A 17,390-nucleotide genomic window follows, 5' to 3' on the forward strand; every position below is an offset into this window, starting at 1 on the left:
CTGATGAATGTGTGTGAAGTTGCTTCTGGGCTGTTACCCTCTCTGGACAACCCGCAGCCTGGGACCACATTGGCGCCAGTGGAGGAGATGGGACAGGGGGATCAGCAGTTATCTGAGGGCAGACAGACTCCCTGTCATCCTAGAACAATCAGTGGCCCATCCAGAACTGATATCTATTATACCCATGATACAAATAAGGAAACTGAGGCTTGGAAAGAAGTGATTTGCCCAGGATCACACAGCCAGTGACAGAGGTAAGAGGCAACAGATTTGTAGCATTTGCTGTTTTCTGTGGTGTGAATACCCCCACCATGGCCGATTTCAAGCTACCGCAGAGCAGGGAAGAGATGCTCACAGTGGACTCTCACAAGCCAGAGTGAGTTGGCTCTAGCAGACAACTGAACAGCACATGTAACACTATTGCGTTTTTAACACATCTGCCACTCACATGAGTGTGAAGGCAGAGGGTTCATCTTCTTTGACTCGTCCCCAGGCCGAGTGCTGTCTATGATGGGGCATCATTAAATGTTGGTGGAATGGGAGGAAGACAACTCTTTCACCAGGCCGTGCTGCCTCAAACAGCCACACACACCAAAAATAACACATTGTGTATGGAACTGTATCCACTAAGCTCTTGCACACACAGTCACCCATGCGGAGTTTGTTGAATCCATGGCAGGTGATGCCACCTTGAACATGACAGACCCACTATGAGAAAGGCTCCTTTGGGAATCTGAATTTCTACCGCTCCACCACTTCCTCCTACCCTGTCTTCCCTTCTTTTTAAGGTGTGTGTGTGTGTGTGTGTGTGTGGCAAGGTAAAATTTATCATTTTAGCCATTTTTAAGTGTATAGTTCAGTGGCACTAAGTACTTTCACACTGTTGCACACTATCACCACCACCCATCTCCAGAACATTTTCATCTTCCCAAATTGAAACTCTAATCCTATTAAACAGTAACTCCCATCCCCCTTTTCCCCAGCCCCGAGTCACGCCCACTGTACTTTCTGTCTCTGTGAATTTGACTACTCTAGTTACTTCATACAAATGGAATCATACAGCATTTGTCCTTTCGTGTCTGGCTTATTTCATTTAGTATGATGTCCTCAAGGTTCATCCATGTTGTAGCATGTGTCAGAATTTCCTTCCTTTTTAAGGCTGAATAATATTCCATTGTGTGTATATGCCACATTTTGTTCATCCATTTGCTGGACCCTTGGGTTACTTCCACCTTTGACTATTATGAATAGTGCTGCTATGAACTTTGGCATTAAAGCCCTTGCTTTTAATTCTTTGGGATATATAACCAGAAGTGGAATTACTAGGTCATATGATATTTCTATATTTATGTTTTTGAGGAACTGCATACTGTTTTCCACAGCAGCTGCACCATTTTACATTCCCACCAGTAATGCAAAAGGGTTCCATTTGTCCACAGTCTAGACACCTTTTGTTATTTTCTGTGTTTGTCTCACTGTGATTTTCAGTTGCATTTCCCTAATGGTTAGTGATGTTGAGCATCTTTTCACATGCTCATTGGCCATGAAATTTCTCCATTTTCTTTGGAGAAATGTCTATTCAAGTGCTTTGCATTTGTTAACTGAGTTCATTTTTTATTGCTGAGTTGCAGGAGTTCTTTATATATTCTCCATATCAATCTCTTATCAGACATACGACTTGCAAGTAATTTCTCCCTTTCAGTGGATTGCCTTTTAACTCTGCTGATAGTGTACTTTGATGCCTCATCCTTTCTTTTAAGGAACTGATTCATCATTTCCTACCAGAGGCCAAAATCCCCTGACTCATACATGTGGCAATTCTTAAAACACCCTGTGAATGCATTTAGAATGACCTGGCAAGTTAAATAAAAAGAAAGACTAGTCACACTCTGTTTCTCTCTTTTATAGTTTGACATTTCTAAGGAAAATTCAGTGTTACACAATATGAACACACAACATGATAAAGAGCAGGGTAAATAAGGTTGCAGGCTAAAGTGAAAAAGGAGGCTGTGTGGAGAATGACACCATTTATCCAGAAAGGACATAACACATAATAAATACTTACTCCATGCCAGGCACTGTTCTGAGCAATTTTAAATCCTCAAAACTATCCTATTATGTCAACAGCAAAGTCATTCCCATTTCACAGATGAAGAAACGGAGGCCCGAGGAGGTTAAATCACAGACTGGGCAGAGCTAAAAATTGAACCCTGGCAATGTGGCCCCAGAGGCCACTTTATTGATCACTTTGTGATACTGCAGGCTTTGGAGCTGGAATTATCTGAATTCAAATTCAAATGACAAATGAGTGTATGATTACAAGCCCATTAGTAATCCGAAAGACATTCAAACTTAAAACAAGATTTTACTGCACATCTACCAGCAATTTAAAAATTGAACAATGCCCAGTGTGCTTGGGGATTTAGGGAAATAGAAACTCTCATGCAACTGTGGGTGGGAGCTTAGACCGGGGCAGCCATTCCAGAAGTGATCTGGCAGTTCTTCATCCAATGAAGTAGAGTGTAGCCTGTGACCTAGGAACCTCACTCCTGGGTTCACATCCCAGAGAAATTCTTGCCATAGGTGGAGAATGGTGATGAAAGAAAATCACACACATTCAGATGGAAAAACATACCAGAGAAGCATCCTGTAAAACAAAGATCACAAAAAGGATCAATGCATCCCAGGTCTACCATGTTATTGCTGTGTGACCTCAGACAAGTCATCTCCCTCCTTGATTGTTTTCCTTGTCTGAAAGATAGAAGATAGGGACCTTCACATCCTGTGTCACAAAGGCTGTCTAGAGAAGAAGTCAGTGCGGTGGGTTGGAAAGCACATGGCTTTTGGGGCCAGCCAGCCCCAGCTGGTCGCCGTGTGGCCTTGGGGAATCAGTTCACTGTCTAAATTTCTGTAAATGAGGTCGTCCAGGCAAGCAGCACTGAGAAGGGGACATTTGAGCAAAGTCCTGAAGGAGGCGACGGAGTGAGCCATGGGGGTGTCTGGGGGAAAAGTAATTCAGGCAGAGGGAAGAGGCAGTTCTAACAGTAGGCAATGATGTGAAGTGCCCCTCACAGTGCCTGGCACGCAGGGAGTAGTCAGCAGCTGTTGAGTGTTCCCCCCCTTTCCCTGCTCTTAGAGAGCTGTCAGGATCCAGGTGACCACATAACGCATCTTCAAGCTTCACGACAGTGACACTCTGGCTTTAGAAGTTCTTTGAAATACTGCATTCACGTACCCCATCCACCTGCGGGAGCGCCCTCCCTGACTGACCACAGGAGCCTCAGCTGGAAAAAAGCCATTGCTGCTGGGGCTCCAGCCTGCATAGGGAGCACAAGAGCCCTCAAAGAGGAAGCTAGAAACAGCAAGGCGGAGACCCTTGCCAGCTGCCATTCCCCTTAAGAGACCCCTACCCAACGTTAGGACAGTGCCTAGTAGGCAAGGGTGCAGCCACATGGGGGGAGGAATGAAAGGAAGGGACCACATTTACTAAGGCAGATCTGGATTTGAATATTATTCCACCACTTACTAGCTTTTACCCTTACAAATCACTGAACCCCTCTGAGCTTCAATTTCCCCATCTATAAAATGTACATGAAAATATCAATTCTGTACAGTGGTTTTGAGGACTCAGTGAGATAAGATCTGTGAAGGTGGCAAGCAAACATCTGGGGCTCAACAAAATTAGGCCCCTTTTCTTCTGCACCAAGTATCTGGGAGTCAGCCATTGCTTATTCAGTCCTTATTTATTTTAATTCATTTCTGTGGGAATAAAATCACCTACCTTTCAGGGAGAGAGTGAGATTTCAGTGAGACAATGGAAAGACCTACTTAACATAGTTACAAAATAGGTACCCATAAATGTTTGTTGGATTCCTGGATGGATGGATATATGGATGGATTACTGGGTAGGCAGAGGATGGCTTGCTGGAGGATGTCAAGGGGAACATGATTTATATTACAGGAATACTAAGTCTGCACAAAACCAGGTGTTTTACAAGAGAGTTTATTTTATCTGTTGTGGTTTCAGATCTCAAGGGCATGTATAAAATAATGAGTAAAAATAAGCATAAACAACCTAACCGTCCATCAATAGATGAATGGGTAAAGAAGATGTGGCATATAGCATATACAATGGGATATTACTCATCCATAAAAAAGAATTAAATCGTGTCATTTGTGGCAACACTGATAGGCCTAGAGGGCATTATGCTAAGTGAAATAAGTCAGACAGAGAAAGACAAATACCATATGATTTCACTTATACAGGGAATCGAAAAAACAAACAAAACAGTAATGGACTCATAAACACAGAGAACAAACTGGTGCTTGCCATAGGGGAGGGAAGTGGGGGGATGGGTGAAATAGGTAAAGGGGGAAAAATTGGTGAGAATGTTGGATATCTTGATCTGGGTGACAGTTACATGAGGGTATAGACATGTCAAAACTCATTGAGCTGTACACTAAGATTTGTGCATTTTATTGTATGCATGTCAATAAAAAAAAAGCAAGCATAAATGCGCAGTTCTAGTCAGTAGTGAACTACATTTATGACTCTGTGCCTGTGACTCATCTTGATGAGGAGGGGCCCCACGTTGCCTGCACCTACATTCATTCTCCAAGTGAGATCACTGGCGTGAAGCCTGAGATCAGAGGCAAGTGCAAGCTGAGGCCTTCCTGATGTGCGAGAGGGCTTGGAAATCCTGACTGGTGATGGTTCATGGAAAGATTTACAGCTCAGCTTTTTGCATAATCCTGGCACCACTGTAAGAACGGAGAGACACAGGTGAGCAGCGACCTCCTTGTTCACTGAAGCTCCATGTGGTGTCATTTCCACCCGCACTTAGCCCCTCAGAATCCCATGTCCCCTTTAGTAAGATGAAGGGATCAGACATTCCCAGCTCCAAAATGTTCTGATCCTCTAAAAATCTGACATATTCCTAAAATATGGACATGAACTTTGGAAAAACATGTATTAAATTCCTTAATAAAAGGGGTCAAGACTCCTTAAGCCCTTTCAAAATAAATGCATGTATATGTCAATAGTCTGTTTATCCTACCTCCTGGGGAAGCAGTAAGCTTTGGAGACAGATCTCAATTCCAGGCCTCGTGTGAGAAACTGTGAATACACAGATGACTAAGATGAGCACCTCCCCCTAGGATAGGGAAGAAAGACAATTAAATGGATAAACTCAATGACCATCGTAATTAAGGTACTAAATAGCTGGACCCTCCCAGCCCTAAAATACTGCTAGGAGGAAGCCAATGGCCCTCTCTGGAGGAATTCAGGAAGGCTGCCTGTAGGAGATGTTCTGGGCTAGGTCAAAAAGAAGAGAAAGCATCTGAGACACTCACAACCAGGCAGAGGTCACAGAGGGCATAAGGGTGGCTGTATTCAGAGTGGTGAGGAGCTCAGCAGGGTTGTTGCATGGACTACAACCTAAAATGCTCATCCTGTCCCCATGCGGCCCTGTGTTTTGGGGGCAAGTTACCATCACCCCCTACCTTCCACACATAGACACACACACACATGTGTAGACACACATACTCACAGTTCGAGTTTAGACGTCCCCAGGTAAGTGACCCACAGAACCTGAAGTAGTATCCCTGCACATCCTGCTTATTCCTGAGAGAGAGAACTGACTGGCCCAACTAGAGCCAGATGCTCACCTCTCACCCCTTCAGCTCCTATCAGAGGGTGAACAAGAACAGAGTCTCAGCAGAAGGAAGAATCTGGGATGAGCAGTCACCCTGACCAAAAGATACCAGCCTCAGCATGTGGAGCTCATAGCAACCCTATGAGGTAGGAAATTCAGCTCACAGTCCACCAGGAGGAAGTGACATGGCCAAGACCTGAACCTCGGGTCTGTGAGATACCAAAGCTTGAGCATGCTGCACGGTCCACCTAGGCACCATCGCCTGAGTCAAGCCCACAGCTACCATTCAAGCAGGTTACCAGCCCATTGGGAGGCATTTATCAAAATCCACCTAGTAGACAGGAAACAAGGATCCCAACTCTATGGGGACACTGGCTGGAAGGGAGGAAGATTTCTGAGCTGCTCCACGGGGCTCTGGGAGCCAGGGAAGTCTCCTCGCAGCCTGGGCCGGTGACTGCCAGCTGCACACCTCAGTGCTCAGGGTGCCAGAGCAGGCTCATTTGCATGCATTTGCTGAAATCCCAAGCAGGCAGCTAGAGATCGCAAGAGAAGCTGATACCTCCTTTCTGCACCCAGAAAGCAAAGTGCCTGCAGGCCCTTGGGACTGTCACTGCTCCTGTCACCTCCTGGAAGCTGTGTTAGGAGGGACCGCCCAGAAGACGGGGCAGGGGAGGAGAACTGGCAGGCTCCTTCCTCTCTGGAGGCCTCACAGGCACAAAGGCACTTTTCAGCCTATGTGCCCTTTTGCATAGGAGACTTTGACATCCGGGTGCCCTGGACAGCCTCAGTTTGGCTTTGAGGGGGCTCTGCCTGCCCAAGGCAGGTGGCTGCCAGAAGGAGATACTTCACCAGGGTTCATTGTTGAGACAGACAGTGTGGCAGTGTGTCTCTCCCACTCTCCCAGAGTTGACCGAGGTCCGAGGCGGGGCTCAAAAGTTTGCTGCCACACAGCCAGGGGAGTGTCCCATTCTCCAAACACCTTTCTCTGCCCTTATAGTGATAAAGGGAGTGGTTGCCCAAAACTTCAGGCCACACTTGCTTGTGGCTGCTGCCCCCCCCCTCCCGGCTGCTGTACTGGGTGGTTCAGAGTCTGCCCCCAAGGTCTGCCCCTGGCTTCAACACTCTTTCCAGAGCTATCAGACTCAGGCACTCCTGGTTATTGTGGCATGTGCTCAGAAATGGCTGAGGAGGCTCATTCAAGTTTTGGATTTCCCAGCAGTCTGGTTCCACCACCATCCCCACCTTGGTGAGGTAGACTCCATACCTAATGGGCCACCAGCACCCAGGGAGGAGGTACCCAGACCACCCTACTTACACCAGGTTAGTCTGTAATGTCCTTGGAGGATAAGCCTCTGGGCCTGACCCCAACAATCAGGGACTAATTTTTGAGGGACATGACAGGGATCTGGTTGAGTGGCATGACCACTTCGGTGCCCGTCTCTGTGGTGACCCGGGAGCATTTTTTGCTGCTTCGAATGCTGTAGAACTTCTCAGTGAGGTGCTTGCGGAACTTCTTGGTGAGAAAACAGTAGATGATGGGGTCTAAGACACAGTTGGTGCTAAGGAGGCAGAGAGTGACTTGATGCGCATCGTTAATAGCCTGGTGGAAGTTGCTGTCCTGGAAGCCCAGCTCGGCCAGCGTCCAGGGCAGCTGCACGAGGTGATGAGGCACAAAGCAGATGATGAACACAGCCAAGACCGTGCAGACCATCCACAGCGCCCGGCGCTTGACTTCTGCTTTGCGCTGCGGCTGCACCGGCTGTGTGAGCAGCGTGCGGATTATGACCAGGTTGCAGAAGAGGATAAGGAGGAAGACAAGGAAGAAGCAGAACACGAGGAAGATGTGAATGATGAGGACTGGCACGCTGCCCTTCTCATAATGCTCAAAGCAGCGTGTGATGTTGTCTGTGTCACTCTTGTTGGGCACCGTGTTGGTGGAATCCAGGACGAAGAAGTAGGATGCAGCTGCCACAATGGCCACCCAGATGACGAGGGACAGGGAGATGCCACGCATGCGGGTGGTGGCCTGAGCAGTCTTGATGGGCTGTGTCACCGCCTGGTAGCGGTTGTAAGTGATGACGGCCAAAAAGGCCACTGAGCAGTAGGTGTTGATGAAGAAGAAGCAGCCAGCCAGGTTGCACAGGAATTCCGGGAGAATCCAGTTACCCTCGTTATGGTAGTAGATGATCCACAGGGGCAGGGTGACCAAGAAGAGCAGGTCGGCTATGGTGAGGTTCACCATGAAGATCTTTATCTCATTGAGTTTCTTGGAAGGGTACAGGCAGGCAAAGACCCACAGCACATAGCTGTTGGCAATGATCCCCATCACAAAGATGATGCTATAAACAATCGGGAAGAGAGTGTATCGGAACTCAGAGTCCACACGAGAGGAATCGTTTGTCTCCATCACTATTTGGGCTGGAAGAGGCAGCTGGTCATAGGATCCTGCCCGTGCCTGGAAGAACGCACAGAATTCTGGTTAACAAAAGACCAACAGGCATTGTCTGATTTAATCAGTTCCAAGACTCCCATTCTGCATGTTTTAAAGTCTCTAAAATCAATGGCATCTTCCAATTAATTGGCAATATTTTTTTTTCTTTCCACCTAAAATAAGGGTGTGTTTTTAATATGAATGGCATCTGAGATTCAGTGAAGTCAATAGCAGTTCAGTTTCTTGCCTCCTTTACATTTTAAAATGCACTTTTTATTCCTTGGCTTAGTTTGACTTATTAGATAATCTATTCCTGGTCATAAAATATATGAAAAATTCTATAAAATTTTTTATTTTCTGACACAATGTGAACATTTTTATGATGAAATTTGAAATAAAAATTTATATAATAAAAGGTTCTATATTAAAAAGTAATTTATGTGCTTATGCAAAATCTAGAAAACACAGAGAAGTACATCCGGGTCACCTACAGAATGAAATACTAGCCAGTCCTTAGAAAGAACAAGTTAGATCTGATGATACTGACATGGAAAGTTGTCTCTGGATAATATTGTTACATAAAACAAAACAAAAAAGTTGGTATGACCCCATTACGTGTGTGTGTATGAATAGAAATGACTTGGAAGGATATACCTCCAGACCTGACAGTGGTAAGTAACCTCTCTGAAGGTGAGATGAGTTTGTTTAGTGGGAAGTTTATTTACCTTATACTTTTTTTTTTTTTTTACTTTTTAGGGGCATTTATTGCTTTAGTGATTACAATTTTTTTAATATAACTTAAAAAGGAAAGTATACAGTGAAGAAACCTAAGAGACAATACTTTAACCAAGTGATGAAGACTAACATCGTCATTAGCAAAACACATCAACGTCACATGCTGAAGAGGCTATGAGGCACTGAAGAGGATATAACATCGCATCTGTGGTATTCTAGCCAGAAATGCATAACCCCAATTTTGTCATGAGAAAATAGCAGACCAACCCAAATTCTGAGACAGTCTATAAAATGACAGATCAAAAAGTGTCAAGGTCATGAAAGACAAGGAGAGACTGAGGAACTGTCATAGATCAGAGGATACTAAGGAGACATATGACAACCACATGCAATGTGGGACCCTGGAGGGTATCCAGGAACAGAAAATGATCATTAGGGGAAAAACTAATGAAGTTCACACAAGGTCTATAATTTAGTGAATATTGTATCAGTGCTCATTCCCTGGTTTTGATCATGCATTATGGTTTTGCAAATTGTTGACATTAGGGAACGTTGGGTGAAGGCCAGACATGCCCTCTACTAATTTGCCACTTTTTTGAAAGCCTAAAATTATTTCAAAACAGAAAGGGTTTTGTTTTGTTTTGCTTTTTAAAGTATATTAAAGAAGACTCAAACTAGCCATAATCTAACTACCCAAAGTTTGGTCCATTTTCAACAGTTCTTGGCCACTGCCCGTTCTCTCTCAGGACCAGTTGCTTCTTCCCCTCTCCTCTTGTTCCTCTCACTCTGCTACCATCACATGAGCCTGGAAACCCCACTAATGTGTGTTTTGCAACTGTGGGGGGAGATGGCAAGAGGCTCAGATGGGGTTAAGTGAGGCCCGAGGCTCATCACATGCCATACACAGTACAGTGAAAAAAGCATAGAATTGGGAGTGAGAAACGAGACAGATAGTTAATAGATGGGAGCACCCCTTTTGGAGCTGGTCACCCTGCTAGATGCTTCCACATGCACTACCTCATTTGAGTATCTCAAAAGCCTAGTAGATAGTAAAATCCCTACTTGACAGAATAGAAAACTGAGTGGTTATGTGACCTGTCTAAAGTCACACAGCTGTTAAGGGATGGAGCTGTTAAGGATCTCAAATTCAGCTCTATGATCATTTGTTTGTTCACACCGTCACCCAACAAAATGCTAACTACCTGTCAGGCTCTGCTCAGTGCCAGGGATATGGGGTGAACGTCACTGAAGGGGCCTGGTGCTCAGGGAACTGACAATTTCATGGGGGAGACAGAGAGAAGCAATGTGAGCACAGTCACTCTACAAAGAAAATGGGATGCTCAGAAGATTTAAAAAAGAGATCTACTTAGAAAGGAGGTGACATTTCTGTTGAGAACTGAAAGAGGACCACAGCAAGAGCATTCCAGGCAGCGCGGTCTCCATGCGTCCAGGACTGAGGCAGGAGAGGGCTTGGTGGGTTCCAGAAGTGCCCTGACCTCCAGCTGCCACTCCATCCTCATCTCGCGCCACCTCCCCACTAGGCTCCAGCCAAAATGGATTTCCCAGGCGGGTCTTCAAACTCGTCCAGACCTTTCCTGCCTCAGCCTGCTCACATGCAGAGGCCTTGAATGCTCTTCCGTACCCACACCCCCCTTCCACCTGGCCACTCCAACTCGTGCTAAGGATCTCAGCTGAATTTCACTTCTTCAGGAGGTCTTCACCAACCCCCAACCAGGTCAGTCCCATCTCAAAGCTCCCTGTACTTCATAAATCTTAGTGCAGTTGTAATCGCATTCGTATTTGAATGGTTAACGTTCTCCCACTGGACTGTGAGCACCAGGAGAACAAGGACCTTATCCGTCTATTTAACACTATTCCCAGCACCATGAACCAATAAATAAAAAATAAGCCTTGTTAATTACACCCATCCCTTAGGGAGCCCTGGAGTAGTGGACATGCTTGAAGAAGCTTATAGATACTTACAAATAAGTTTAAAGAAACAACTGACTCAAACTGGGATTTTGTTGATTGACAGAATTTTTGTGCTTTGCTCCATTTAATGTGGTGGTGGTTTGTCTGTGTTAAATTAATCAATGTAGGTTCCATTATTCCGATAAATCATTATGTGATTCCTTTAAAAACAAAAAACTCACCCTCGAATCACACTGTGAATTACATAGAGGACTGAGTTGCGTAGTTTTATGCTGCTTCCCCCGTAATAACTTGCTGGCTTCTACTCAGCTGGGATCTTTTCTACTCCCAACGGTAGCCCTATCTGATCCCAAATCTCTGGGAAAAGACACTAGTTCTCAAGGGGTGGTCCATGGAAGAGGCGAGGTGAGAGGAATATCTCTGAGACCTTCAGGGGATTCCTAAGGTCCAAACTATTGTCATAATAATACCAAGACATTATTAGCCTTTTTTGCCGTGTCTTGCACTAATGGTACAAAATGGCAAGTAAAACTGCCGGCTCCTTAGCACAAATCAAGGCAGTGGCTGCAAACTGTAATAGGGTCAGTGTTCTTCACAGCCATGCATTCAGTGTAAAAAATAAAAATAAAAAGTCAATTTTATTTTAAAATGCCCTTGGTGAAGTAAGGAAACGATTGATTTTATTAAATCCAGAATACACATCTTCTTAATATTCTGTGTCAAAATAGGAAATACACATGAAACACTTCTGCTGCAAACTGAAATACAGTGCTTATCTTCAGGAGACGCCCTCGCACAGCTATTGGAGCTGTGAGCTAAACTTTTCCTTGGAGCACCTGAAAAAATGACTGGCAACAGACTCGGACTGGTTCAGACTTGGATGTCTGGCAGACATTTCTCAGATATGAACAAAGTGAACCTGTCACCTTAAGGAGAACAAATGACAGAAGGATTTGTTGGCAGTGATAAAATTTGAGCTTTGAAGAGAAAATTAGAATTTTTGCAAAAATCCTATCTGTCAGGTATGTGGGGGGGACTTGGTGAAGGGGGGAGCCTAGTTAACATAATGTCCTTCATGTAATTGTAGATTAATGATACTAAAAAAAAAAAATTCTATCTGTCAGCCTGAGCCTGACAGCCTTCCAATACTTTAAGAATTTTCTGATGAGATCGGTGGTGATATTAATGAATGCAATTTTTTGGTATCTTATAGCAAAAAGTCAATATTTTGGAAAGCTGCCTAATTCAGTGAACCACTATTTTCCAAATGAGGAAGGCATAGGCATGATGTTTCAAAATTGTATATAGGTAAAAGACTCAAAGAGTAAGATAGAAGAATACGTTGTAGTGTAATAGATTCCAACAAAGTTTATTAATATGATTCAGGTTCTACACTGCCACTAACCTTTAAGAAAGTACCATGTGTGGAGCTTTGATATAACATCAAAAAAGAGGGTCACTAATTATCTGAAAAAGACATTAAAATATTTCTTGCTTTATAAATACATATCTGAGTGAGGGAAGATTTTCTTCATAAACTTCAATCAAAACAACATCTTGCAGAAGACTGAATGGAGAAGCAGATATGAGAATCCAGCTGTCTTCTCTTAAACCCACCATTAAAGGGATTTGCAAAAAATATAAACAATGTCACGCTTCTCTCTAAATTGTTTATGTTTTGAAACTTTGTAGTTATTTTTCACTCTATGCTAACATTGTTTATTTCACTTTATGTTAACATGGAATGAGTTTATTATTGGTTTTCATATTCAAAAATTTTCTTAGAATGCTTTACTTTTAATTTTGAATATGGTAAATATTGATAGATATAACCCATGTAAACAAAGCTCTCTGGGGTCCTCAGTGATTTTTAAGGAAATGAGATCCTGAGACCAGAAGATTAGAAAATCGCTGTTCCACAAGCTCAGCCCCCTCCTTTTCCTTTGAGTCTGACACCCATTCAACCGGGACTGGCCTTATTTCTCCCTCCTGCTACACCCTCATGCTTCGGAGGACCCTGTCCCTGGGGCCTGAGAGACGCAGGGAACCAGCCCACAGCTGGGCAATATGTTGTGCTCATTCTGGGCCTTTGAGGAAGTCACAGACTCAGCCCCCCGGACCCTCCCACCTCCACCCCTAAGTCAGTCCCTTCCTCTTCTTGGGTTTAGGCTCCAGCTCAGCAGGGTGGGGGCAGCTATCCTCCGGAAACTGTCTCTAGCTGGAGCACTCAACCCAGGACATCCTCCTGGGCCCTGCCCCGGTGTCATGCCTGCCCAGGCCTGTTAAGATACGTCTTCCCACTTTTGTTAAGAAAGAGTCCAGGGCTAGGGTAAGGCTTGTGAGGTACTCACACGGGTGTAAAATTTAAAGGGGTGCCAAAAACCTCAGTATCAAGGTAAATAATATTTCAATGCAATATTTTTAAAAATCAAAATCCATACTACTTATTCTTCTTTTTTGCCTCAGGCTCTAATATGCTCTGCCTGGCACTATTGTGATCCTTTTTTCATTTAAAATTTTGGTATTTTGTTCATCATTGATTTTTCTGGTATAAAATGTTTTCTTTTTCATCTCATCATGTAAATGGAGCACACACACAGGTCAGCCCAACTCACCCACTGGGTCACTCATTCATGTATTTACTGGGCAAGGGCTCACTGCTCCAGGCCCTAGGCAGAGCCCTGAGGCCTGGGAGAACAGACCCAGTCTCCGCCCTCCAGCAGCTCACAGACCATTCTGCAAGACAGAGATTCAGAAATAGATAAGTGGTAAGTCCCACGATGGTGCAGGTCCCAGACATCAGGGTAATTCTGAGACAGTGCCCCTAGCCCAGACTTGAGGGTCACGACTAATGTCCTGCTTATGCTGAAGGAAGAGAGGGAGTTAGCCTGCTGAGGAATCCCAGCCAGAGGAGGCAGCACGTGCAGAGCCCTGGAAGAAGAGAAGATGTACCTTACCCTCAGGGAGCTTGAGATACCCGGTTTGTTAAAACTTGAAGTGTGAAGGGGGTGTGAGGAGAGACAGGGCCTGCAAAGTAAGCATTGGTTAACTTGAAAAGGGTCTTGAATATTAGCCTAGGGAGGCTGTACTTGATTCTGCAGAAAATGGGGAGCTGTTGAAGGATACGGGACATGGGAGGGACATAGTTGGATCTGGATCTGGGGAAGATGGCTTTGACTACTGTGTACAGAATGAACTAGAGGGGCTCCAGACCAGAGGCAGGGAGACAGCAAAGAGACAACAGCAATTGTCTGCATGGCCAAAGGAGGCTTGGACCGTGACAGAGCTGAGGGCGGGAAGGGATGGTGGTGAGATTTATTTGAGAGATGGAATGGTAAGAACTTGGTGATGGATGGGATTTGGGTTAACAAAAGGGGGGAGTCAAGGACTGCCAGGTGCCGTCCAGAGGACTGGGGCTGCCGTGCGGTCTTTCCTCATGGAGGAAGAGCATGGGGGTGCGGAGGATGAGCTCCGGTGAGGACCTACCACATTGGGGGTGCCCATGAAACCCCCAGGGGCATCCAGCATTAAGCCCTGAGCCCAACATCGAAAGAGAAGCCAGAGCAGGAGGAGAGACCTGGGCAGGAGGCAGGGTCAGAGGAGTCGGAGGAGAAGCGGGGAGCACCATGCCGGAGACCTAATGGAAGAAAGGGTCCAGAGCTGCACAAGAGGCCAGCAGTAGGAACAGCCACCAGGATGTCAAATACAGCGCAGACAGAAAGGCAAACACTACGTGTGGCAACATGGAATCTATCTCCCGTGATCAGAAAGAGAGCAGTTTCCAGATTAGGAGTTGAGCAGCGAAAGGTGAGGAAACAAAATGCCAAATTCTCATTCAAGAAGCTTAGCTGAGCAACTAAAGGCCATATGTGAATCTTGTTTGTGTCCTGATTCAAACTGACTGTAAAAAATATTTTTTAGATAATTGGGAGAACTCAAACACAGACTAAGTATTAGATGGAATTAAGATACTAATGTTAAATTTGTTAGGAGTGATAATGAAATTGTGGTTCTATATTTTAATATTCCCTATCTCGTAGATACAGAGACTGAGTGTGTGTAGATGAAATTAAACAATATCTAGATTTTGCTTTAAAATACTCCAGGAAAAACATGCCTGCATATTAAATCTCCACTTCAGAGTCAGCGTCACTGTAATTTAACCTGTGACGATGTGTTTCCAGGTGTGTCTGACTTCACACACAGGAAGAGGAAGGCTTCTTCCTACCAGATACTAGACCAGAATCAGCATGGGGAGCCTTAGGTGGAACCCCGGCTTTACCCAAAGCTTTGCCCTTGGTGCCTCCAGTACCCATCACCCTGGCTCTTCCTACTTCTGCTGCCTTCCATCCAGTCCCAGGTCCTGGTCCCCATGTGACCCCCACTCCCTTGGCTCTCATCTCAGACTTAGCACCCTGCTGTCCCTTTTCATCAACAAAATACTTGAAATCACCCAAAATCAACCAAGTCTCCCCTGGGTCTGGGAGCTCATTCCTGCATGCCTTTATTCATGCCCCCCACCCCTCCTCTGCCTGCCTAACTATTGATCATCCTTTAAAACAACTCAGGCCTCCTTTCCTCCAAGTAGCTTTTGCCAAGATTCCCCGCCTCCTGCACACCCAGCCCTCTGCCCGCAGGCCTGGTTAAGGGTCCATGCTCTGGGCTCCCAAAGCTCACCACTTCTTACACCACAGAAATTGCCTCTGTGTGTCTTTGAGAGCTCATGGAGTGCAGAGGCCATGTTCATTCATTCACCTGAAAGTTATCAATGCCCTGCTGGGTACCTGGCATGTGCTGCTAACACAGGAATAAAACAGGCAAGATTTGGGCTCTTGAGGAGCTTATAGTGTAGTCAGGGAAAACAGACAAAAATAAAGAGAAACATAAATAAGCAAAATACTTAAAAATTCAGATGAACTCAATAAAAGAAATAAAAATAGTGATACGATGAAGTTTGCATAAGGAGCTGCTTTAAATACAGTGCCCAGGGAACTCTTCTCAGAGGAGGTGCCATATGAATATAACCAGAGGGGAATTTACCATGAAGTAAAAAACCTTGTATCTAATTATGCATTTGTAATTTGGCATCTTTTTGCACAAGCTTTGGGGTACTGCAAAACTTGCATGTTCCCCTGGCTGAAATCTAAAAAGAAGGAACAACACAAAAGAAAATCTAGAAGAGTCTTCCAGGCAAAGGGTATCATATGCAAAGAGCCTGTAGTGGGAGTAAGTTCATCAGATTCAGAGATAGGAATGAAGTTGTCATGTTCAAGGAGCTGAAAGGTCAGCACGTTCCTGTTGAAGTGACAGATGGGAAGAGTGTGGTGAGCTCAGAGAACAACAGGCCCCACATGGCTCCACAGCCATGGTAAGGAGTTTGAGTTTTATTCTATGAGCATTGGAGAGCCTCTGGAGTGTGTCAAGCAAGTGAGTAATAATCTGATTTGCTGTGGCTGCTAGGCAGACAACAGATGATAGGGGACAAGAGTGGAAGCAGACAGAACATTCTGGAGGAAAAGATGGTTATGACATGGACCAGAAAGTGGCACTTCCAATTCCTTTCTCCACCCCCAGTGCCTGGCACAGTCTTGGCCAGAGCAGGAGCTTGGTAAACATTTCTTGGGTGAACAAATATCTAGCAAAACCAACAAGACTGACCCCATTTTGAGAAGTGCAAGAGGGCTGACCCAAGAAGATGGCAGAGGCCTGAGCTACCCATGACGTAAGAGCACCAGCAGCTGTCTGCTCCCCAAAGCAACCTCCACAGAAGGCAGAATGAGCCGTCTTCAGCCTCACTGCTCAAACTGTGTTCCTTGGACCCGCAGCCTCTGCAGCACCTGTGAGCCTGTTAGAACTGTGCGATCTCAGACTCCACCCCGGACTTACTGTATCAGAATCAGTACTTCAGAAAGATTCCCGGGGGGATTTGTGTGCACACTGAAGTTTGAGGCATGCTATGTCTCAACACACTGCCAACCACATGCTTGTCTGATCTAACACCTTCCATGGTTCCCCATGGCATAGGACCAAGTGCAAGCTCCTTTCCCTCCTCATCTCCCACTACTACTGCTTACCCTCTATGCCAGCTACACTAAACTCGCTGCTTCTCTAAAAACTCCATGTATCTTCAGACCCCTGTGCCTTTGCACATGCTGTGGCCCCTCCTAAAAGTGCCTTTTCCCCATTAATTTACCTAGCAAAATCTTAGTCATCCTTTAAGACCTAATCTAAAGATGCCTTCCCTCATTGGCCCAGGCAGAATGAGCTGCCTTCTCCTCTGGGTCACCTATTAAATGTTTTTGTAATTAAAAGAAATTTAAAAATATAAATAAATAACATAAAAAAATTTTTAATTTAAAAACTTATATAATATTTAAAAAATTTGAAGACCTGGTTTGAGGCATTTGCTTAGTGTTTGACCTTGAGCAAGTGACTTCTCTCTGAGCTTCAGTTTCTTTATCTGCAAATCTTACAGTCCTAGCAGTGGTTCCAAAGATAAGCATACAAAGTGGTCACAAATGACCAGGCCAACCTCTCCCCATTGGCCCAGCCTCTTGGAGCCAGGGGAGGCCTATGGGTCACCACTGACCCCAGGGGCTCTGACCCACATATTGGCTTTCCTGCCAGCTCCAGACAGG

At 45.1% G+C, this 17,390-nt stretch overlaps 1 protein-coding gene across 7 annotated transcripts in view; it reads right to left on the reverse strand.

Annotated features, from left to right (window-relative positions):
* Nucleotides 1–1,887: 1,887 nt before the first annotated feature.
* PTAFR (platelet activating factor receptor) overlaps nt 1,888–17,390 on the reverse strand; it is a 32,373-nt gene continuing 16,870 nt past the window's right edge. For 2 of the 7 annotated variants that reach the window (XM_073233478.1, XM_017663958.3), the window contains one exon: nt 1,888–8,109. In XM_073233478.1, the coding sequence (XP_073089579.1) occupies nt 7,033–8,061 (1,029 nt within the window). In that variant the 5' untranslated portion in view covers nt 8,062–8,109 and the 3' untranslated portion in view covers nt 1,888–7,032. Of the gene's footprint in view, nt 8,110–13,367; nt 13,489–17,390 lie in introns of all 7 variants that reach the window. The other 5 variants (XR_012130080.1, XR_012130081.1, XR_012130079.1 and 2 more) reach the window with 5 other exon arrangements.

This window comes from Manis javanica, chromosome 4, assembly GCF_040802235.1.
Source record: "Manis javanica isolate MJ-LG chromosome 4, MJ_LKY, whole genome shotgun sequence".
NCBI classification, from domain to species: domain Eukaryota; kingdom Metazoa; phylum Chordata; class Mammalia; order Pholidota; family Manidae; genus Manis; species Manis javanica.